The sequence below is a fragment of the Drosophila sulfurigaster genome, chromosome X (genome assembly GCF_023558435.1).
Source record: "Drosophila sulfurigaster albostrigata strain 15112-1811.04 chromosome X, ASM2355843v2, whole genome shotgun sequence".
Classification (NCBI taxonomy): domain Eukaryota; kingdom Metazoa; phylum Arthropoda; class Insecta; order Diptera; family Drosophilidae; genus Drosophila; species Drosophila sulfurigaster.
The window spans coordinates 14835152-14860758 of record NC_084885.1 but is presented as its reverse complement, the minus strand read 5'-3'; the positions used below and the strand labels follow the sequence as shown (position 1 = coordinate 14860758).

The 25607-nt window shown below is 41.7% G+C and overlaps 1 protein-coding gene across 1 annotated transcript in view; it reads left to right on the top strand.

Moving 5' to 3' along the window:
• LOC133849596 (acetylcholine receptor subunit alpha-like) overlaps nucleotides 1-24302 on the top strand; it is a 119344-nt gene extending 95042 nt beyond the window's left edge. The window contains exons 8-13 of the mRNA XM_062285784.1: nucleotides 9563-9731; nucleotides 14705-14841; nucleotides 16192-16338; nucleotides 16439-16531; nucleotides 16605-17733; nucleotides 20057-24302. Coding sequence (XP_062141768.1) covers nucleotides 9563-9731; nucleotides 14705-14841; nucleotides 16192-16338; nucleotides 16439-16531; nucleotides 16605-17733; nucleotides 20057-20257 — 1876 coding nt within the window. The 3' untranslated portion in view covers nucleotides 20258-24302. The remainder of the gene's footprint in view (nucleotides 1-9562; nucleotides 9732-14704; nucleotides 14842-16191; nucleotides 16339-16438; nucleotides 16532-16604; nucleotides 17734-20056) is intronic.
• The last annotated feature ends 1305 nt before the right edge of the window (nucleotides 24303-25607 follow it).

Here is a 25607-nt window from a genome sequence, read left to right as displayed (position 1 = left end):
TGTACTGAGCCTCATATAAGAAAGTTGGAGCAATGCGTACGTAACTTTTTAACGAAGTAAGGTATCGGTCTGAAAATTGAAATATATATTCAAAGGCATTTTAAGCAACTAAATAAAAGTGGGCGTGGCATGATAAAAGGCGGAATTTAATTTTATTTTTTATTATAAAGTTCTTATATTCTTCTTCTTATATTTCTTTGCAAGCAAATAAACTTTATAATAAAAAATAAAATTAAATTCCGCCTTTTATCATGCCACGCCCACTTTTATTTAGTTGCTTAAAATGCCTTTGAATATATATTTCTGCAGAGTAAATTTTCATTACGTATACGTAATAATCATAATAGTAGACAAATACTTAATATATCCCTATATAGCTTTGCTTATTACTCTTTAGGGTATGGGTCTTTAGTTTCAATCTTTTGCTGGATATTGCTTACAATATTGTATAGAGTATTTCATAAACTATTGATAATAAATTGAAATAGCTTTTATTACGTATACGCACCAAAAATAAGCAAAATTATGCTTCATACTGTTGATTATGTTAATTATGTTCAGGATTTTAGTTATATTACTGAACCTTTTTCGAGTAATTATGCAAAGTATTTCACAAAATAAGTCAGTGCTTTAGAAAAACGTTAGTGTTCATTTTAACTATATCTAAATAAAGAAATATACATATGTATATATATTTCATAAAATACATGGCATAATTCCCAATAGAAGGGTAATTATTTCTATTTATAAATGAAGTTATTCTTGGTTCACAAAAACTTAGATGATCACCGCAATTGTTTTCATTTTACCATCTCTAACACTTATGTGTATTATGGCCACCTCTAGTGGCAAATAGACACGCACTTGCCCGCAAACTATTTTAGATTTAGAGTTGCGTGCAACAACAGCAACGGACAATAAATCAGCGCAGTAACTTTGGCCAAACTAACATCTTCCGCCCGCAGCTCCGGAGGGTGTAAAAGATAAAGAGCTAAGGAGAAAGAGATAGTTGCCTACTTACCAACAAATCTAAAAGCTCCTGCCGCGCGACCTCTGCACTTGCTTCAAACGAGTTGATGTCGTCCCTCGTTTTTGTTGTATGGGGAAAAAAGGAAGAGAAAGAGAAAGCTATGCGTTAATTTTATGGCTTTGTGATTCCAATTGTTGTCTCGTTGCGACCTCTGCTCAGGTGTCCCGTCTCAGCAATTGTATCTCAATAAGCTAAAAGGTGACACTTTGCCAGGCAGCAACTTGACATGCTGATACCCTGTAATGAAAAGAAGAGAAGAGAGATACGAAAAGAATTTTTAGAAATATTCATTGAATTTATAAACTATATAAATGCACTTCTGCACAACAAAATAATAATAAGTGTTTGTTACTAGCTATAATTCAAATAGATGTCAACATAAGATATATAACACATAATTTCGCATACTTTTTCAGTATAAGCCAGATTGCAATAGAAATAATATAAATTCTCATACACTCTGGTTTCACATCACCATAAACTAAGTTTTTCTCGGGTTTTTTTTTCCATATTTTTGAAATGTCAAATAAATCCCATAAGAAAAAAACTCATTATATCGGTCACCATTTTTCGGTACATTTATTTTAGAATGGTAAAATCGAAACGAAGCTTAACACAACAAAATAATGATAATGAAATTGCACTACTGATTTTTATAAAACATTCAGCTTTAATTTCTCGATGATTTTCATCACTTACTTATTTATTACAATTACGGTCACACTCAAAATTTACCGTTGCCCAATTGTTGTCTAGTCGGAAGCAGTAAAACGAGACCCTAGTGACAAGGCATAAATTTGAAGTGTGCCTTAAATGCATTTCGTTTCATGACTCAATTTATATAAAAAAAAAGGAATAATTGGGTATAATAAAAATATGTATTATTATAATAATCAGAAATAATAATAATAATTACTAATTACCCGAATTTATTGATATTTAAGTTCGGTTAAATGTGCGTTAAATATATTTCGTTTATGTTACAACTAAAGCAGAAATATAAAACATAAATAACTTAATATCAATTATTAATTTCCCGAAAATATAAGTAATATTTAAATGAGTAGGAAAGTTGCTAACTAGTTTGGCATTGCTTAATGTGCGGGGTATTCACTTATCTTATATGTGTCCCTTTTTATACCCGCTACAAAGATAAAGGTAGTAAGGTAATATAACTCTGTTTGCTTTGGTTGACACTCTGGTATGTTTTGCACTCTATGGTATATTTTGAATGAATACCAAATATAAGTTTTGATATATTTTCAGTATTCTTGTGGTATATTTCGAAATTTATACCGTACTCTTTTGCTTTTATTCGAAAATGGGTAGCGAGTATCTCTCAGTTGAGCACACTCGACTAAAGCTTTCTTACTTAGTGTTTTCTGTGCAACAACGACGATCCGTCTCGCTGACTGTCTGTCAATCAGCTTCTGATTGCAGTGCTCTGGCTGCCTTGCCTAACTGAAAAGGGACAACACACAAGTCTGTACGTACGTCTGTACGTGCCCCCTCCCGTCTCACAACCACCCACCAGGCAGCCACGCCCCTGTGCTCAGCAGTCGGTGCTACACGTGGGCGACTCAGTTAATTTAACTGTCGATGTTGATGCGCATTAAAGTGAATATGAAGGGCAAAGGCAAACGAGGCAAACGAGGCGAACGAGGGAAACGAGGCGAACGAGGGAAAGAAGTCGCTGCGATTGCCACAGCTTCATGGCAAAATTGCGCTACGTGCTGTGAATTGTGTTGCAGCATTTTAGGCGCAGCCTCCAACAGCTGCAGACAATGAAGGGACGCAACGCCTACGACGTCTCCAACTACTGCATCGCTCGCTAGAGGGACAAAAAAGCCGCAGTAACGTCCGCCTCTGGTTTGTGTCACGCACTTGTGGCATAACTTACTAAAGACTGCGGCACACACACACACACACACACACACCCAACACACATACATGTATAGAAAGATACACGTGGCAACGGCTGTCAACTTTTTAATTCTTGTCAATGACTTGAGCCCCGTTTTGCGCTGCTTTTGGCCTGCTTAAGCATTTTTGTTCTTGTCTCCCGTTACGCTCTCTTCTCATGTGTAGCATGTGGCTTGATGCTTGGGGACGGCATGTGGCGGTGGCAGCGGCGGCATGTGGCATGTGGCATGCTTCAAGTAATGCCACAAATGTATTCGTTTTGTGTGTGTTTTTTGGCCTTGTCATGGGGTTAGTCATTATGAACAGTTAAGCATCCAATTGGTTGCCAGCCAACAACCAACAAAAAACCAACTACAACAACAACAACCAGCCACAACAACAATAGCAAACAAGCAGTAGCAACAATTCCACAAGTCAAACGTTGTCTCTGTCTCTGGCTTTAGGGGATTGACTCCTCCGACTTCGACTTCGAAACCGACTTCAACATCGACTTCCGTTCTTCATTTGTCCTGCCGGCAATTAAGGATAACATTAAGCATGAAATCAGCGATGGCATAAAGTACCAGTATCAGCGATAGTATAAACAACAAGCACAAACAACATAAAAGAGACGTAAACACAGGCATCTAATCGAAAACATTAGTGAGAGCAACGACATAAAAGCATATTACATAGATATTATTCTAAATTAGCATTATAAATATGCTATTTCATTCAGTTTAAATTGCATTTCCTTAAATTGAATTTAACTTTGAAATGAACAAATATTTTAATGCTTGGCGATCGAATTTGCAATAGTATAAATACATTAAACTAATGCATTCAGCATTAAAAATTGAAATTTATTCAGTGTTTCAATAACGTCTCTAACGAAATTAGTAGCAATAATATTGCGGCCAAAAAACATCTGCCAAAAATGTGTATGGCGCATAGACATATCAATAGTATTGACATTTTGCCAAGTATTGACATAAAAATGATTGCCACTGAACAGTTTTGGTTGAGTTCTTAGACTAATCAATTACTATATGAAAATGCACTGAGTGCATTTCAAATTGGATTGATTGATAACTAACTAACTAATTTATTGCCACAGCTTTGCCTAATATTACTATCGACATGACTATCGATAGTCTGGCCTCAACTTTCAGCGCTTCTTAGTGACAGTTATGCAGTCTTAACAAAGTTTACCATGTGCGCACTGTGAATGCCAATGCCTCAACATTTATTGAGTTGTGCGTTGTGCTTTTCACCCACACTTCATCCCTTTCTCTCTCTCTCTCTTTCCCTTGCTCCCCCTGCGGCTGTTTTTGTCTAATTGCCGCAGTGCGGCTTGCGTTTCGTTTCGTTGCGTTGCGTTGCGTTGCGTCGCACAAAATCAACATGCCGAGCACATGCACACGTGCCACAGCACCCTTAACTTTTCCACCCTTCAAAGAACTTATCGACAGACACTTTTACTTTCACTTTCACTCTCACTTTCAGTTTCACTTTCAGTTTCAGTTTGAGTCTCACTTTTGTTTGATGGCTTGATTACAGGACTTTGCCATCGATGCGCCTGATCGATTAAAACCATAATTAGTCAACTTTGAAGTGAGCCAAAACCTTAACCTTCCCTTACCTTCCCTTCCCTTCCCTTTCCCCCCTTCGTTTGTAATTTCCATTCGATGAATCCGACAGCGCATCGAGTTCCTTAGTAAAGTTATTAAAATTCTATTACTTACGTCAAATGCTTGTGCCCATTGAATGACCAAACCCATCCCCCTTATTTTCCCCCCCTCTATCGGTTCCCTTTAGTCCTTGCACTGATTTCTGACGAAATCGAAACAAAGCGACATAAAAAAGCAAGCAAAAATGAAATGAAAAAAAGATGAAGCGAAATAAAAGGAAAAACACTCAAAAAAGCAAGAGGCAAGAGGCAAAGGCAAAAAAAAAGAAACGAGAACTTGGCATAAACTTGTGGAAATCAATCAAGCGTTAGGCTCAGACGACCAAAGGCGAGTGCTTACATCCCCCCCTCCGCAAGCCCCCAACTGCTGTCTAGGCCGCCCTTCATTGGCTTAGTAGGTGGCAATGGCCGCCTAAGGGTCGCCGCCGCTTCGCTTTGAAAATGCCGCCGCCATCTCCGCCTCCGTTGTCCGTCTCCGTCTCCGTCTCTGTCCCTGCTGCCTTTGGCATCCTTCGGCGTTTTGCGGCCATTTTATGTGGCATTCCTTTGTCTCCCATTCCACGCTCTTGACTTTTTTGTATGTTGCCAATCATTTAGTATTTATGCGTTTTGTTCTTTGACTGTGTGTGTGTGTGTGTGTCTGTCACAGTGTTTGTGTGTGCTGCCAATCAGTGTTTTGGCCATTTCGGTCTGCCAACAGCTTTTGCTTTCCATTCGATTCGATTCGATTCGATTCGATGCCATTCCCGAAATCAATTTCAACTGCAATTTCGCTGGGGGTTTTTCTAGTTTTTCTTTTTTTTTGTTTTTTTTTTTTTTTGTTGTTGTTGTGCGCTTGGATTTTAGATTTTCTGCCAGTTGGCAACTTTTCGACTGGACTTCACATTGACTGCGCGTGGAGGAGGCTGTGTTTTCATTACGCATACGCCGCTTGGTCCATGGGCATTGATGAATTGTTGCCATTGCCCTTTTTGCTGCCGCATGCCGCTAGTCAAATCAACTGTTATTGTTGCTGTTGTGCCTACGTGGCGCCACCGACGTCTCCGCCAACGACAACGACAACGACGACGACGACAACGACGGCGACGACGTGTCCAGACGTGCACAGACACGCGCTCGCATCCGCCTCCATGTGTGTTTGTGTGTGTGTGTGTGTGTGTGGTCCCAACAGCTGCCTACACTCCCCTCGCTTCGCCCCTTCACTCGCTGCTCCTTCAATGCCTCAATTCCCCCGTTGGCTCCAACTTGCTGCTTTACTACTTGCTACTTGCTACTTGCTCCCTAGCTTCCTCTTTCTCCCTCTTCTCACACATCTAACTCCCTCTCCCATGCTATCGCTCTCTCTCTCTCTCTGTCCCTCTCTTGTTGTTGGCGTGTGGCCTGGCTTTGCCTATTTTATGATTTATTGTATGTTTTTCTCTGCCGCCCCCGAAAAATGTTTCCTGCTTCTCCTACCCCTCTGCTGCCTCTCCTTAGACCCTTGATGGCTCCTCTTACAACTAACCAACTAAGCAAAGCATCACTGAGCTTATTACACTGACCTTTACTCTCTCACACACAAACACCCACGTGTCTCACATAAGCACAACAACAGTAACAAAAAAAAAAAAAAAGGCAACTTGAACTACATAAGTAGAAACTAGACTCTTATGCTGTGTGCCCCATGTGGCAGGTAGCCAGGAGTCAAAGGGCAACGTGTAAGCTACTACAACGAAAACTGATGAGCTTGAGCACAGGAAACAGCAAGAGAAGACCAAGTAGAGGTATAAGTAGAAGTAGAAGTAGAAAGGAATGGCAATAGTTGAGCACGCAGCAAGCTCAATTGAACTAAAGTGTCCAGCTCATTGAGTAAAGCCCCATCTAAGACGGCTAATACCTGGTCTTATTAATTTGTGCACTTTGCAAATACCCGGCAGGCAATGCAAAGTGATTTCCTTGATGGCCATATATGCGTTTGATCAGCTTTACTATAAGTTAAGCGTTCACTTACTTGACTCTTCTTATTGGTTGGAGCTGCAAATTATTGCCAGCTTCAGCTTCAGCATCCATCCATCTCTCTCCCTATCACCTTCTACTCTTCATTGCTTTCATTGTATTTAAAAGCTAAAAGATTATGTTAAATATACTGAGATTTGTGCATCTCATCTTTAAGCATCTCTATCTCCCTCCCCATTACATTTCAATCTTCGTCTAAATCGCTATTTCTTTACTTAAAAGATTAATTTTTAAAAAGCTGAAAGTGTATAGTATATTAAATATACTGAGATTTATGCATTTTACCTTTACCTTTAACATCTCTATCTCGTTCCCTATTGTCTTCTAGTCTACGTCTAAATCATGTTCCCTTAACTTCAGATTTAGATTCAGTATTTAAGAGCCCAAAGTGTATATTAAATATACTGCAATATGTGCACCTCATATTTTATAATCCGTCTATCTGTCTTTCTTTCTATCACCTTCTAGTATTCGCTTAAATAGCGATGCCTTTACTTAAAAGATTCAGTATTTAAAAGCTGAAAGTGTATATTAAATATACTACAATTTCATTTTATCATCTCCAACTCTATCCCTATCACTATCTAGTTTTCGTTGCTTCCACAGACTCAGTATTTAAATATACTGAGATTTGTGCATTTCATATTTTAACATCTCTATCTCTCTCTTCCTAAATTCGTCTAAATCGCATTGCCCTTAGTTAAAGGATTCAGTATTCAAAATCTGAAAGTGTATATTAAATATACTGAGTTGTATGCGCAATCGTAAGAGCAGATATTACAAACGAAACAATTTCAAGAAATCGTTTTTATTTTTAATTATACTTGTCACTCCAATTTGCGACTTATCTACAGCAAAGTCTCCTTTCTCCTGTTCAGTCGCCTTCAGCCTTGTTTAATTATTATTGTCAAGCGTACGCCTAACTTTGATATTTCTTTTTATTGAAAATGGTTGTGAAGATGTAAAGGGGGAAAACAATTTCACAATACTCTTATTTTTATCACAAGTTCATTTCTTTTTGCTTTTATCAACATCTATCAACTCTTTACGCTTTTGTAATCGTTGCTCTCTTCGGTTTTTTAAACTTGTTTGCAATTATTTCTCATTTCGTTCTTTTCTCAGATTTGCTCTATTGTTTCATTTGCTTTGCTCAACTTGATTTGTGTGTAATTCTTTGTGATTTTTCCCATTTGTTGCCTTTTTTTGCGAATAAAACTTTTTTTTCTTTGCTCGCTTTTTTCTCTAGAGTATTTAAAGGTCTTCTAATGCTTTTTCCCTTTGTTTTAGCAATGCTACTCTTACCTGATTTTTCATTCTTATGCCTCTACTTTACTTTTGCTCTCTTCACACCTCTTCCTCTCTCGCTCCTTTTCAGCAGCTCAATTCCGCTTTTGCCTTTTGGCCTAGCCATAAATTGATGGTCCCCTTCTTGCCACCCCTCTGTATGCTGGCTTAATAGTAAAGTATATATTTTGGTATTAGGGGTTTTCCTTATCCCGATCATCATCAGTCAATTGAGTCACGTCTGCGACTTACTCCTTTTGCTGTACCTCAATCGCTTCTCTACTTCTCCACTTCTCCACTTCTTCTCTCCTCTCTTCTCTTCGCCATGTCTTTCTCGTTTTGCTGGCCGAGTTTTGTTTCTCTCGAAGGATTTGACTGACAGTTTTCCGTTTGCTTTTCGAATTATATATATGTATATATTTTTTGTATTTTGCAGCGCAACTATTTCCAGCTGCCAGCTGCTAGCTGCTGACCCTTCGATCCCCTGCCCTTGCGTCTGTGTTTGTGTTGCGAAGCACTTACCAATGTTTTCCTAGGCATATTTTATACTTGAATTGCTTTGGTCAGTCGATGGCAAGTTGTGCTTGTTTTTCATCCTCATCATTATCCTTGTGCTCATCCAACGATTGCCACATACTTCATCTGCGACTGTATGTGTGTGTATGTGTGTGTGTGTGTGTGTAGAGTCAACTGCCAGAAACAGTTAGTTGTCCTGCCTTGGCTTCGATGTTGCTGCTTCTTTCGCTGCTGCCCTTCGCTCTTTATTATTTATTTACAATATTTTCTTATTCAAAATGAAGCCGCAAGCCTCTCGGAATTATTGATGGCAAACATACAACACTCACTCACACACACACACACACACATACACTAGAGTACTCTGGCCATGGTCGAATACCCCAAATATCCGTATCCATCCATTGGCAACCCGTTCCCTAGCTGCCAGGCATTTCTTCATTTTTTTTTCCGCCGCGTTTTCTCCATTTTCTCTCTCTCGCTCCTCCACTTTTGCCCGAGAGTTTTTCAAGTGCGGTCGCCAAAAAGTTCTTGACTCAATTTACCAAATTTGCTTGCTTTCTTTTGCTGGCGATGCCTCCACTTCTCCACTTCTCCACCACTTCAGATCTCAGCTCGTTTTCTTGATTTTTTATGATTATTTTGCTCTTCAAATTTGTTGTTTGTTGTTTTGCCGTTGGTTGGCAGTCAAAGATTATTAACTTTTAAATTATGTACGCGACAGGACAAACAGGAGGCCGGCCGCAAAGTGTCAAGTTCATTAGGCGAAATACAATTGCTACCGTTTTGGCAGCTTGGCACTGTTTGATGGACACTGGTGTGCGCACAGTTTGGCAGGCAGTCAGCCGCAGTTGTGGAGTCATCAGTGCGGTCTTTGCAAATAATTTCGAGCATTTTTCAATATTTATCGCGCAACTGATGATTTATGTGACTTGGCGCCGCTGTGTGCGTGTGTGTGTGGGTGGGTTGGTAATATATTTATGTGTGTGTGTGTGTGTGTGTGTGCTTATTGACGCTGCGGATGTTCTGCCAGCGGAAACTGCAAACAACAGCCCCATAATAAATAAATATTTACGTCCTACGTGGCACATTCTAACCAACATTCTCTCTCTTTCTCTCTCTCTCTGTCTCTCTCTCGCACTCAGAAATGAAAAATTCTATACGTGCTGCGATGAGCCATATCTGGACATCACATTCAACATCACAATGCGACGCAAGACGCTCTTCTACACGGTCAACCTGATCATACCCTGCATGGGCATCAGTTTTCTAACCATTCTGGTCTTCTACCTGCCATCGGACAGTGGCGAAAAGGTGAGTAATAACATATCCTTTCCTTCACTGGGATGCACCGCATCCTCATCATCTATATCATCTATGTATATCGTCTTTATCATCTTCATCATCAGTTGCCGCAATGAAGCCGCAGCTGATGCTGCCACATTAATTTATATACACATCCGAGTCTACGATTCTTCGTTTCTTTTTTTTTTTTTTTTTTTTTTTTTGGTTGTTTGGTTTTGGTCGTTTTCTTTCCTTCTTTTTGTTTTTGGTGTTTTTCTTTTTCGGGTATATATCTTTTTATGCGCTTTCATCCAATTGCCATAATTTATTGCAGCAAACACATACTCAGACGATACGAAGCGACTGTGTGTGTGCTCTCAATGTGCTTTTAATTAAAAAGAAAAAAAACGAAAACGAAAAAACCAAAAAAATAATTTTACACTCAAATGAAAATGAAAATGAAAATGCATTTCGACATTTTCTTTTTTTACTGTTTGCCGCCATTTAACTTTAAATAAATAAAATTACATGTTGTATTTAATTTAATGTGTACAGACATGCAAACACACACACACACACACTCAAACACACATACATCGACTTGAATGCAGATGAATTGCGAGCGTTAAAAAACGCGCGCGTTTTGCGGTTCACGCTGCTGAGCGCGTTTCTCAGCGCGATTCTTTGTGGTGCGAAAACGGCCGAAAAATGGTTAAAAAAAAACACAGTAAAGAAGCAGAAGAAAAAAATGATTAATAAAATAAAACGGCATAATGCATAAATATAAATATTTACATGCCGCTGGGGACTTATGAATAAATTACGGCCAATTTTCAAAATAAATAAAACGCAAAAATAATTTGTATGTGCGCGCGGTTTTCTCGACGTCGACGTCGACGTCGACCATTATGCATAATTTGTGTAATAAATATTGACAGTGCATTTGATGGAAGCCAACACACACGCACACACACACACACACACAGAGAGACGGTTTGGCAGTCATCCCTTTAGCTGGTCAGGTGCATAAAACGATTCGCTAGAGAGAATCCACATCAACAAGCAGCTCACCAATTATGACTACCAAATTGGCTATAACCAAAGGCAAACCGGAACTCAACTTCACTCTCCCCTACGGCGAGTAGAACAGCACTCGTTGCTGTTTGTGTGTGTGTGTGTGTGTGTGTGTGTGCCACAACACTCGTTGTTATGATTAATGGCGTGTACTACACAACTCGTTGATAGCCCAACACAATACTCAAATGTAAAATAGCTTTTGTTGATTACAAAAAAAAAAAACAAGAACACTGATTACCATAATGAGAGTGAGCCAAAAAGTGCACTCGTCGGCATGTTCAGCAAGGACAAATAATTTACAATACTCCGAAAAGCAGAGAGTGTTAATTAAAACTACTTAATGCCATAACAAGTGTATAATTTGATACACAACCGAAATTAAGTGTCGTCATTGCTATAAAAAAGATAGCAAGCTAAGGAAAACTCATTCTTTTCAAAGTAACGAGTAAATCGAGATAATAAATAGTTTATTCAAATAAATAAAATTTCAACAATTAACAAATCTACAGCTAAGTGTGCTCGAGGCACAAAGTTATAATACTCTTTTACCCTATGAGTGGCTGGCATAACAATCTAACAAAAAATCTTTGCTTTCAAAGCAGCGAGTAGCCTACAACTCGGTATAGCTTTATTCCAACCTTTTCTATGTTTCTTAATGGTGATATTCATTTATAACAAACAACAAAAAATAATATTATATTTGCTGTAAGCAAGCAAGTCAGAAAGCTCGCCGATTTCAAAGCAACGAGTAAAGTGTTTTCTTAATATATTTAGTTTGTCAATAATGAAAATAAATATACATACATCTATGAAAATAACTAATTTAGCAAAACTTACCAAATTTAAGAAAACTCGTTAATTTTAAAGTAACGAGTAAAGCTCTTTCTTGCTTCTAAAAATAAAAATAAATATGTTATTCAGAGCAGGCAAATACAAATATAAAAGACAGAAACTAATTCCAAATTCTGGAAACATTAACAGGGTAAGATAACGAGTAAAAGAGGGGGAAGCACTCGCCTCTCAACTGTAATCGAAGCTAACAAGCTACTTATTTGGCACGCAAGGTTGTAAATGAAAGACGAGGTAAAGCGTAAAGATAGATAAGGTGCGAAATAAAATGAGCGATAACAAGCTGCAGAAGGATCTGTTAAAGTTCAGCACTTGCACGAAATAGGGGACATATCGAGTGGTGAATAGGGTTGGGGGGAGGGGAATGCAAGCACATAAAGAGCCTACAGCCTACGGGCTTGGGGAACATATCAGTTTCGGCTCCGGCTCGTTCGAATAAACAATTCATTGTGTTTTTATTTTACGAGCCAGCCCGCCGCCTGGTCAAGCTGTGTTGTGTTGTGTTTTGTTGTTGTTGTTGTTTTTCTTGTTGTTATTTTGTTATGTTATGTTGTGTGCTTTTTATGGTCAGTGAGTGAGAGAGAGGGAGATAGACAGCGACAGCTGGAGCTCGCACAAATATTTACGCCTAAAAGCGGTCAACGTATTGAGCAACGAGCAATCGTCTGCTCCATGGGAATGAAGTTGCCAATTGCTCCCGCTCCCGCTACTGCGGTTGTTGTTGTTGATGTTGTTGTTGTTGTTGTTATTGCAAGTAGTTAAAAACATACGAGAGAGAGAGAGAGAGAGAGAGAGAGAGAGAGGGAGAGGGGGCGGCAACGGCGAATGGGAATATGAGATGGGACATGTGCAATCGAAATGAGAATCGGATTCCGATTGCGATTTCGATTGCGTTGCCGATTTCGAATTCGAATTCGTATTCGTATTGGAAATTGGAAATTGGAATTGCAATTGGCAATTTACATGCATATGCGCCACAACGCACTTCATTCATTCAGCCATTCATTGGTTCATTCGTTCATTCGTTCATTTATTCATTCATCCATTCAGTCAATCGCATAGAGTTCGTGTCCAATACTAAGTAGCTCAACTGGACAATGGCAAACTGCGAGTTTTTATATTTTGCTTTTGGCCACAGGCAAAACACACACGAAACCCTTTTGTCGACGCGTCTGCATTTTTATTATTGCTGAAACAATTACATTTTATGTGCAGCACACACATGCATTGCCTGCCCTATGCCACAGTTGTGTGGCACATTCAACGAGTGAGAGAGCAAGTGTCAGAGCTACCGAGAATGAGAGAGAGAGAGAGAGTGAGAGAGGCATAAGAGAGAATGTGTAGTGCAGACATTAATTACACATACATTTGCATAAATAATGCCCCTCCTCGTGTCCGCTTGCAACTGACTTGTCAGCTTGAGGACTTTGTCCATGTCGCATGTCAAAAGCGGCTTGCAACCTTAATTAGGCAGCGCACTAATCGCTTTACAGCACTTTGCAAAACTAAGGCTAATTATCATAAAATCATTAGGCATCAAATTTATGCCACACACACACACACACACACACACACATGCACAGACAGTGACAATGAGAGATGTGCTACTGCGAAAGTATTTATGTGTGTGTGTGCACACATAAGAAGCTCTCAAGAACTCAAATTGCCCGTCTCATTTTCGACATTTAATTACTTTTTGCACACACTTCATTACAAGCAGCTTACACACACACACACACATAAAAGAACACGCACACATACACACACACACACAGGTGAAGCTGTGCCACCTGGGCCACCTGGGCCACCTGTCCTGACCTCCAGCTGAGCCAGCTGTGCTTAGCAGTTAATACAACTTGGCAGCGCGCTGACTGCGACTCACTCACTCTATCTCTCACTCTCACTCTCACTCGCTCTGTCCGTCCATCTCCGTCTCCTTCTCCGTCTCGCCACCATACAAATCATATTGAGTTTGCCTTATTGGGCGCTCTGCGAAGTATGCTATGGTTTTTATGTGCCTGGCGCCGCAATATATTGAGGCAAGAATAAAGCAAAAGCTTGAGGGAGAGAGAATGCGAACAACGAATGGGATTAGTCAGTCAACTTGCCATGTGGTTATTTATAAGGCATCCTTTGCTTCTGCTGCTGCCATTGTTTTTACGCTTCACACACACACATACTCACATACTCACACACTCAGCATCAACATGAACAATAAAAAAAATTGCAACACACACTTCAATAGCATTTTATACGATTTCGATTTTAATAACTCAAGTAGAAAATTCGAAGGCAAACTGCTGTGAATAGCAGCTGCATTTGAATGTTTATTTAAATACATGTGTATGGCGTTGTCTTGTGTTCTTACCAAACAATTTATTTAGTTGCCATCAATATTTGCGCTTCTACACATTTTCTGCACCAATTCACAGCTGACACATTGGCATTCAAATATCGATGTTGCTTTGTAAAGGCAAATGTGAAATTTATCGATAGGCGCCACACACCTTTGTGATCACAGCTATCGTTTGGCTCCCCACTTTAAGCTGACTGCTATGAAACTAGGCTGTTACACTTTAAATTTAACGCTGATGATGGCATGTGACATCAACGAGAATGTGAGATGTGAATAAATTTGAAATCTTTATGTTAATTAACATATGAGTATTTGCATTCGGTATTTAACTAACTTAGGAAGCTATACAGATAACACATGGAAATCGTTAAGTTAATGTGTCATGCGAAAAAAAAACCTGAGTAATATTATTTACACGTACTCTTAGTTGTAGTACATGCATTAACCTTATCTAGGGTACCCGAGGTTTCATTTTGAGCGATTCACAATTGTCGCTTCTTTATGGTGGTGCCTTCATTTTTCCGCTCACCTGAAACTCAATTTCCCAAATCCCTTGCCACGTTCCGTTGCCGTTGTCGTTGTCGTTTGCCAGTTGCCAGTTTGCCGTTGAAGCTGCAAATGAACTTGACTAAAACATCGCAGTGACTTCTCCATCTCTACTATATATGTATGTATGTATATCTATCTCTATCCACGCTCTGTCTTTCTCTCTCGCACACAGGTCTCATTAAGCATATCCATTCTGCTGTCGCTCACTGTGTTCTTCCTGCTGCTGGCGGAAATCATTCCGCCCACATCGCTGGTGGTGCCGCTGCTCGGCAAATTTGTGCTTTTCACAATGATACTGGATACGTTCAGGTGAGTGAATATAAATGCCGACTACAACTGAATGCTGAATGTGGAATGTTGAATGTAGAATGCGAAATGTTGAATGTTGAATGTTGAATACTGAATGTTGAATGTGAATATGATTGTGAATACGCTTTGCGACTGCGACTGCGATTGCGATTGCGACTCCGACTGCCACCGCGACTAGGACAACGATTGTGATTGCGATTGAGATTGTGCCAAGGCTCGAGCACGCACTCGTTCGATTTGCATGCCAAACTGATAACAGCTCCCTCTGGTATACCTCCCTTCCTCAGTGTCTTTCTATCCCTCTCCTCTGGCTGGTCTACCTCTTGTTTATGAGACGACTGTCGAGTCGGAAACGGATGCAAAAAATGAAATTGCGCCCGTTACGTTATTTTTTTTTGTTCATATTCGTTTTTTACGTTTATACTCTGCAACTCTTTGCATTTATTCAATACATACAACAATGTATTTAACGCACTGAGGAGTTTCACTAGTTTTTTTTGAACCCTCAGTTACCACAGTACTCGTATAACAATGTGGTATTGATAAACTAGATTCACACATTTGTCTGAATAGAAGTACAGGGTAGCAGTGAGCCTAGTTGCTGCCGTGTGTGTGCTGTTCATATTTGCCATTGTTTTTTCGTCCTCGTTCATATCTAACGCTCATTTGGCCAACTGCCCATATGCCACGCCTCCACTCCACTCCACTCGACTCGTCTCGAGTCTATTCGCCTCCACAGCGCCTCGTTTTGCTTCGCCTTCCCTAGCCTTGCGTTGTCGTTGTCCTCGTCGTAGTCGTCGACGTCGTCGTCGGCCGCAAGTCAAACTTCAAAAATGGCCGGGGCAATTTACAGCCATTTGCCACGCCCACTTGCCACACAAATGCCCGCCTAATTGTTGGTAAACAAAAGTCTAGCTGCCAGGGAAGGATCCCTGGATCCCTCCTTCCTCCCAGGTCGAGTGCGGCACAATGAACGGGGCATGGCACAGCGAATGAAGCTGGAGCTGGAGCTGGAGCTGAGTTTGGCGTGGGCTGCACTGACACTGCCACTGCCACTAGACCGGGCGCAACAGGACCTCGCACTTGGACCACAAATGATGTAATTAAGGCAATGGGCAGCTCTCACTCTTCGCTCTCACTCTTCGCTCTCGCTCTCGCAGTCGCAGTCCGAGCCTGACTTGTCGAGGGCAGCAGCTAATTAGACAGACGTGGGCGTCACAAGTTAATTAGCCGACTAAAAGACTTACACGACTCCCCTCACTCACTCTCACTCTTTATCTCTCTCTCTCTCTCTTTCTGCATCTCACCCTCGCTAACTCTCTTTGTCTATTTATATTTTTTGCCCCGCAGCATCTGTGTGACAGTGCTGGTGCTGAACATTCATTTCCGTTCGCCACAAACGCACACAATGGCGCCTTGGGTGCGCACGGTGTTCATCAATCAGCTGCCACGTTTTCTGGTGATGCGTCGACCGCTCTATCCGATCAGCGAAATGATGTATGTTTTCGCCCACATTCATTCTGAATGTTCCGTACTCTAATCCAATCCTAATGCCATTTTCTTGTTTCTTGTTTCTTCTTTCCTCCTCGTTCTCCAGCAAATCCTCGCGTCGTCTTATGGTGCGCACGTGCAATGGACTCGAGCTGAGGGATCAAATACCACCGTTGCCACCGCCTGTGGCTCTGTCCCGGTAAGTTTAACAAAAGTCCAGCCAATTGCCTAAGATCTTCAAGGGGAATTTGCTTTCCGTTTCGATTTTGCAGCATGCATCACAGCCCTAAAACGACATCGCGTAGCACATCGCCGCATCTGCAGCATCGCGTACAGACGCTCAGTCTCATGGATGAGCTGGGCGCAATGGGTGGCGGTGGTGTTGGGGGCGGTGGTGGTGGTGTTGGTGGTGGTGGTGGTGCCTCAACAATCACCGGGCATTTGAGCTCACTGTATCCGCCGACCATATCGACGGTTAACCAGCAAACCTCGACCACATCCTCGCTGATTGATGCCCAGTATCACAATCAGTATCAGCAGACGGGCGGCTCGCTACTCGATCATCCGCTGACGCCGACCAAGTTCCGCCAGATGACCTCGACGTCAAGCCAGACGGGCCAGACGGGCCAGGGCCAGAACGGCGCCACCACCGCTCATCATCATTACAATGCGGGCGCATGCTGCGGCTCGTCGACAGGTGCAGCTGGTGGTGCAGCTGGCAAAAGCAGCTCCACATCGACGCTGGCACAGCATCAGGGGGGCATTAGCAGTCAGGGCAGTCAGGCAGGGGCTGGCAGCTATCATCTGTATCGTCAGCAATCGAGTTGCTCGGCAAATTTCTCGCCATTGCCGCTGCATGCGCATCAAGCGCACGCCTCGACGACCACCTGCGATTTGGGTTTGGGCGGCATCCACAATCCCAATGTGATAAAGTCCACAACGACGGTGAATTCGGTGGCCACCGCCTCAACGCTCGCTGATTCCTGCTGCAGCGGCACCATACAAATCCATCAGGGCATGGGCGCTGGCGCCGCCTGCCAATCCTCAGAGCTGCTGCATCAACATCGACCCACCACATCAGCCGCCGCGGCCGCTGCAGCCGCTGCAGCTGCTGCCGCCGCCTCAGCAGCTGGTGCCAGCACCTCAGCGGCGGCAGCTGCAGCCGCAGCAGCAGCGGCAGCATCGGCGGCGGCAGCGGGTGGTGCAACACCGACGCCACCGCCACCGCCAGCCTGTGATATATTGCCTGCCTGCCAGCGCGAGGGCGGACCCCACTGTTGTACGGGGGGACGGGGCAGCAATGTGCGACAACGCTGGCACACCTGCCCAGAGCTCCACAAGGCCATGGATGGTGTCAACTATATTGCGGATCAGACGCGCAAGGAGGAGGAGAGCACACGGGTAAGTACAGGAGTACGAAGGGGGGAGAAAAAACAGGGACATGCAAGAATAGCAAGTGATTAGAACAGGGCAGGGCAGGGACAATAGTAGGACGGTTATAGTAGGAATAGAACAGGAAAGAGATAAGAGTAGGGTCGGGTATAGACTCGAGTATAGAACAGAGAAGCGTCAGGAGCAGGACGTAGATAGAACGCTTCAGGGGTGAGCAGAAATAGCTAGACTGCAACGGAGACAGACGGCAAATGAGGCCAAGTGAGGTCGCCTGGCAAAAGCCGAAAGCCGCTTAGTATTTGGCGCGGCTTAGCCTAAGTCGCAACCCGTGACTGTCAGCAGTCAACGGTGGGCGGAGACACCGTTCGCGGGGCTGAGAGGGATCACAAGGGGGAGCACAACAAGCCCAAAAAACCATAGCGAGCGAACACGGGATTGCGATGCCTAGAGGAATACAGAACTCCGCGGGAGTACAGGACCACAGGACCACAGGACGCATAGTACTGCAGGACTGTGCTACAACGGGTCAACAGAAATACACGAGAACAGGACAACAACACAGCGCGACAAAGGACATACAGGACTGCAGAGCCGCGGGACAACAACAGGAATACAGTACTGCGGTATTCGGGGAACTCTGTGGAACTCTAAATAGCTGCAATCCGTCGACAGCGAGGTCGCAGGACTATGTTGCGGAATTGGGCGTGCAATGTTAATAGGCCAAACGCTGGCGGGCGCAATAAATTAGAGAAGCCTTAGCTCGGATTTGCTCGAACGTCAATAATCGATATACAGCCAAGGGTGTGTATGTGTGTGCGAGTGTGGGTGGACGGGTGGACGGGGAATAAAACAGGCACTACACCTAGGCGGGACAATGTCAGGACAAATGAGGCACAATGAGCGCGCGTCGTCAGTTAATGCTCATAATGAAGTTTGATGCGGCGCTAATGATGATGAAGCCTAGCCTTGCCCTTTTATTGACCTTTCATCATGCAATGTGTGTGTTAGTGTGTGTGTCCAGTATGTCCTGCGTGTCCTGTCCGCATCCCCGTCTGCTTGCCTCTTACGCATGTGTTGTGTCTCCACTCTCAGCGGACGGCAGCAGCATCAAAAAGTTTTAATGACTTTTCATGCGGCTTATGAACACGCTCGGACACGAAAAGTCCTTGGAGTCCTTGCACTCGCATTCACATCAGCAGCAGCAGCAGTGGTAGTAGTAGTAGTAGTGGTAGTATCAGTAGTTCCTTGGCAGCATAATGAATGTCTTGTGGCGGCACAAATGCCAATAAAAGTATTTTATTAAAATTACGCACACATTCAATCATTATTGGAATGTCATGCTGGGCTTAGGCCACGGACACAAAGACAGACATGAACACGGACACGGATACGGACACGAATATACACCGACAGCACACGCGACAAAGAGAGCCAGATAGAGAGAAGTAGAGTGAGATGGGGAACATGACACAACTGCTGAGATATGTGGGAAAACATCGAGACAGTGCACATAATGGAACAGTTGGCACTGCCAATGTCCTGGCATTTACATTGGGCACAAAAGCGTGAAAAGGCACGACGATAGCGAAGGGAAAGCAGATGGAAGACTGGGGTAGAGGAGCAACTGCCAACTGAATAGAAATAAGTACTGACAGCGTGTCACAGAGACCCGCTGATAAATAGACAAAACAACTTGGAAATTGCTTTATACTCGCACTATTAGATCGATCATATAGCAAATGTGAATGCGAATGTGAATGCGAATGCGAATGCGAATGATTCGTGTCAGATTGCAATCAACAATGCCGTTTTAAGCCGCACATTCAATTTCGAGTAATTCCTGGCAAATTCAGTTACTTAGTGCGTCGCATCAACTATTTTGGGAGTAGTTCAATTGATTTATTGGCAATACAAATATCCTAACTGGCTGCACATTTGACGTGCTATACTTAAATGGTTAAAGTTATAAGGCCGCACGAAATTAAATGGAGTTTGTGCCTAAAACTCCAATCGTCAGGAGGACTGAGGATGGGGGTGGGGTATGCCACATGAGTTTCCACTGCAAATATTTGAAATAAATTGCTTCGTTCTTTTAATTACTTTGAATGTTGGTAAGTGACTCATGTGGCGTATTATAGGCTTACTTGATGTCTACGACAAATTTTGTATATTTGAATGATTCGCAGGCACACTTCAACATACTAGTAGCGGAGGAGTATGTGAATCATTCATATTGATTTTACGAGTATTTTTTTGTTGTCGTTTCGTTGATTTATGCCTCATCATTGCGTGTGTGCAATGTGTGTGTATTTCTGTTCTTCATTGCCAACAGGTCAAAGAGGACTGGAAATACGTTGCCATGGTGCTGGATCGTCTCTTCCTCTGGATATTCACAATAGCTGTGGTGGTGGGCACCGCCGGGATTATCCTGCAGGCGCCCACGCTCTACGATACTCGCGTACCCATTGACATCAAGCTGTCGGAGATTGCCTCCACGACGGCCAAGCCGAATGTGGCGAGGCCCGTGTTGTAAATCCCATAAGGACGACATCAGCACACACACTTACACACATACAGAGATACACGCACACACTCACTCACACAGACACGCGCATCCTTGGATAGTCTGAGGAAGTAAAAGAAGGAAGAGAAGAAATTCGCATTTCTACTTTTTTTTTGTGACAGTAACAACACGACGAAGTGGAGGAATCAGAAGCAGATGATGGAAAAGTCGAAGAAGAAGTAGAAGAAGAAGAACAACAAAAAGCAAGTAACTATAACTTTAACAAGAAACCGATACATGTATTTGTTATAAACTTAGAACCATGTAAGAAATGAATTGAATCGAAAACATGATAACGAAATGAATATGATGATGATGATGATGATGATGACGAACCTTAGCTACGATTAACTAACTATAACGAAATTGTACACTAATGTTTAACAATGATAGCAACAACAATTGAAAGACAAGCACAAAAAGCCTCTTAAGATGTTATAACGATTTGCCCATAATAACATACCTACATAAAATAAGCTCTGTTCCACAAGTGTTCTACTACAATCGTTCTTCACCACCCAACTTCACACATACACGCATTCAATATGAATACAATTCGTTCGATTTAATTGTTCATCGATAAATACACTTAGCACTTAGTAGATAGATAGGCAAATTTGTTTAATTTATCGGCTGCCAAACTGTTTCAAATTAATTGCCTGATCGATGCTCGGTTTATCGACAATCGATTATACATACAAAAGCAGCACTGATTTGCAATCGAAAGCACGATAAGCTTAATTTGCTGTAAAAGCTGCTGCAATAATAAGTTAATTAGTTAAGCACCAAAGCCCAAGACAACATTATAATTAGTATTCTAATTTCGTTGCGTTTCGCAGTTGTTTTTTTTTGTTGTTGTCCTCCATTGCATTTGCCGTTTCGCAAGTGCGTGAGTGAGTAAGTCAGCAAGGCAGCGTGGAGCAGAAGAGGATGAAGCGAGAGAGCGGCGGACTGTGAAGTGTAGTGGGTGACTGGGTGACTAAGCGTAAGCTTTCGAGCTGCAAATGATGCATGCAAATTAGTGCAAATAAACACACAGCACAGCACAGCAGTATGCGATGCTCCTCCTCGCACATTCGCCTTGCGGCAATTAGTTAGCACAAAGCTTTAGTTATTATGCCCAAGTGTGCGTGTTTCGAGTGCTTCTGCATGTGCACTCACACACACACACACACATACAAATACATATATAAATACATGTGCATATTAGTATGTGTGCGTGAAGAGTAAATAATCACCATTTGGAATTCAAATTCAATTTTAGTGTGTCAGCTGCGCGCGCGTGCAGCCCGCCTAATTGGCCAGCATAACGGCATATAACTGGCAAATCGCACAGCACAACACATGGGCACAGATCAACAACGGTAACTACCCCTCCTCCGCAATCCCATACATTTTTCAAACTCCCCAATGCTATTATAATTTGTTTAATTCTCTGCACTCGTTTGTTGCCTACGTTTTATGTGCATTCACACAGCATTCAGCTTTCTACTGCTCACGCAAATCGTTCACTCGTTTTTTTGTTATGTGGGTCAGAGGGGAGAGGTGCTTAATGTTCGGCACGCCGAGATAACTCCATATTTTTTTTTTTGCTGTGCTATGTGGTGCGTTTTTACCTTTTTAATGCACTTGCGACTCTCATAATTTATGCAAATTTGCAATTGTACTGCAATTTATGCGCACAATTTACGCCGGCTACCTGCCCAAGCGGTCACGTGCCAACAGTCGCAACGACAACAACAATAACAACTACAGCAACAATGCCAATTTTTGACAACAACAAAATTCATAGTACTTACAGTTCAAGCGCCAAAAAGTTTTCTTGTCTCTCGCTGTTCATCTCCTGTTTGTATGTGTGTGTGTGTGTGTGTGTTTTTGCATTTTGCCCCGCTTTGATTTTGTTTTTATTTGGATTTTGTCCACTCTCGCAGCACATTATTCCGTTTATCTGCATTTCACTGTAGCAATAAAAATCAAAATAATGTTGATTAGCCGACCGAAAATGTTTTCCAAATTGCAAAGCGCTTGAAAAACGTTGTAAAGCACAAACAAAACATAAATGGCAATAAAAACAACAACCACAAAATCCCGAAACCAAAGCGCACACCATTCTTATGCTTAACATTAAAAGGGAAATTTTAGCAGTGCGCAAGGAGGGAAATTTTTCAAATGCTAACAGCGCACTGTTGAGTGCAGCCGAGTTCTGCCAGCAGACAGCAGGCAGTGTAGTGAAAGCGACGACTGCTGTTAATGCCAATTATGCGATCAGAGACACACACACACACACATACATATTTTGCTTGCTGCAAGAGTTACGTAGCAGTCAGCGTGCTGTGGGGATCTATCTTGTTCTTAATGTTGGGTCGTAAACTTTTAAAATTCTTACAGAGCAATAACTAAAATGCGCTAAATGACAGACAATTATTTTGAGATTGCTGCTAAAGTGCAATTCAGCGCACAATCAACTGGAAAATAATGTTGTTTCGTGTTATTTGCTGCTGTCTTGTCCACTTGCATCCATTGCATCCACTTCATTTTGGTCCAGTGTCAATCGTCAGCAATTCGCCGTAATTGTTGGCATCTCTTTTGCTCCTTAAGCATTCCGCTCCAACAGCAACAACAGCAGCAGCAGTTTTAAAAGCGGCGGGCGCACCACTTTAATTAAATGATGAAAAGCGAGTGAGCAAAAAAAAAAATAAAAATAAAAATAGTGCACACACACACACACACACACACACACAAAATGAAAAGCCATTAACCAATAACAAATTATTATGATTTTTTTCTTTTTGCTATTTATATGTGTTGGGCGGATGCAAGAAGTAAAAGAGATGGAAAAACACTATAGTAGAGTATAAAAAGTGACCATGTCGAAAGTTTTTAAAGCGCTTTTAATGACGGGCCAAGCGAGCAAACTCACAAGGCGTTTTATAGTTTTTGGTTTTTTTCTCTCTCTTTTTGCTTTCCTTCTCGTTCAACATGGTAGGAAGGTAGGAAGGAGAGAGGAAGCTGGCATGGACATTGAAACCGACCGCAAATCATAATTGTTGCGGCAACAACGAAAACAACCAGCAAAAAGCTGGAGAGTGTGAGAGAGGAAGGCAGCGTAACAATAATACCAACTGTGGCCACACAAAAAGCACATTAGCCTGGCTATCGCCTTGACTGTCTGCCACAGCTCCTTGGTCCCCCCCTGACCCCTGTCCTCTGGTGTTGTTGCTGTAGTTGTTGTTGTTGTTGCTGCTCTCTCTTTGTTTCATGCATTTCGCTGTTTGAAGCTAGGCTCTGTTGGTCGCGATGCGTATCAGCGAGTTTGTTACACATAACTTTTGCCGCGCAGCGCCTAAAAGTATGCTACAGCACTTATCTATTGCCCTGAGACGCGCTCTGTATGAGTATGAGTATGTGTTTGTGTGTGTGTGTGTGTGTGTGTATGTGTGTGTGTGTGTGTGTGTGTGTGTGTGTGTGTGTGTGTGTGTGTGTGTGTGTGTGTGTGTGCTGGGCAATACAAAAGCAATCATAAAGTTACTGCCAACATTTTTGACGTGCCCCGCTGCTCGCGCGACTCGTTAAATGGGCCTATCTCTATCTCTAACATAGTATTCCACCTAGATGTCGCTGCTGCTGTTGGTGCTGTTGGTGCTGCATAGACTGCCGCTCAATAGGAGCGACAAATTTATTGCTTGCTAATAGGAAAACAGCCCCGAAAAATGGACAAAGGACCAACTTTGTTAGCCGCCAAAGCGGAAGCAAACAGTTTTTCGACATTTTTGTTCTTTTGTTTTGTCTCCTCTCTCTCTCTCTCTCTCTCTCATTCTCCCTCTTTCGCATCTTAGGGGACACAAAAAATATGTTTTCAACATAATTTCATTCATTATATTCGAATTTTCATTGTTGTTGACGCTTGTGCTGGGGAACGCTTTGCTTTTGGGCTTGGGGAACGCGTGCTGCTCATTTTCAGTGGACTCATTATCATGCCACGCCCTCATTCCCCCATTCCCTATTCCAGCCCCTTCCCCCCTATTTGCTGGTCAGCAGGCAGGGCACCAGCCTCCTCTTTGTGTGCGACATTTTTGGCTAATTTGAATTTAATTTCATTTGAAATGTTTTCGTTTGTTTGTTTGTTGATTTTTGGCTGTTTGTCCGTTTGATTCGCATTGATTTGATTTGCGTTCCCGACAAGTGCGAATGATGGCCAACTGAGTGTTTTTTGCACGAATGTATTTGAGTACTGAATATTTGAGTTCTCGTTTTCGTTTTCGTTTTCATTTGCGTTTGTTAATTGATTTCCAGATGAAGACCAACAAAAATTAATTGATTCTCTTAGCGCTGCCAGCACAATTTTATACTTGTTATGTATCTCTATTCAGGGCAATATTTAATTATCTTGTCATTCAAATTTCACAAAATTAAATATACTTTTACATACATACGTACATTCTCATTAGCGGTTTTACTGCTGATAGCAAAGCAACCGCAAAGCAGCCAGCTTTTGTAAGCTCTTGTGGCGGCCATTTTCATTTCAAAAATAAACTTCATCCGCTGATCGCTGAGCAGCTGACAGAAAGCTCACTGCTATGCTGACAAGTAACAACAGCAAATTTGGTTTCACGTTGAGTTATTTGTTAACTACATAACATATATGAAAATAAAACAATAATTTGTGATAAATTCTGTTATGCACCCCGCGAGAGTATTACAAAATGAAGTGTTTGTTATAAATTAGATAATTAGTTGAACTCAAATTGAAATTGAACATATAAATCAAAAGTTTATGGTATACATGTAGCAACTAATTGAACCCTATCGATGTGACTGCCTTTAAAATGAAAACAAACAAAAAATACCTATTAAAATATATTGTATGTACTATGTAATAGAGTCCTCTGCTTTTTACTCGTTTTTTAGAATACTTCTTACACATTTATCACCCACAAAGCAGTTTCAACTCATACACCCATATATCATTAGTCATTAAACCACAATGAAAATGAAACCCAAATGACGGAGGGCAGAGTGTAATGTAAATGTTGAAATATCTTTTAACAAAGCAAACACGGGGAATAAATAACGTAATACTTACAACAACAAATACACATACATATATTTATTATTAAAGTGTATGACGAAGAAGAAGAACAGAGAAGAAAATAAGAAAGCAAGGAAGAATGCAACATTTTCAAGGTACAGTCGCAACAAAAACAATGTTCGATGCATTATCAAAGGTAAATGCATATAAAGAGGCGGGGAAATAAACAACTAAATATACATTAAAACATTATATAATAATATAAAACAAAACAAAAAAGGAAAAACATTT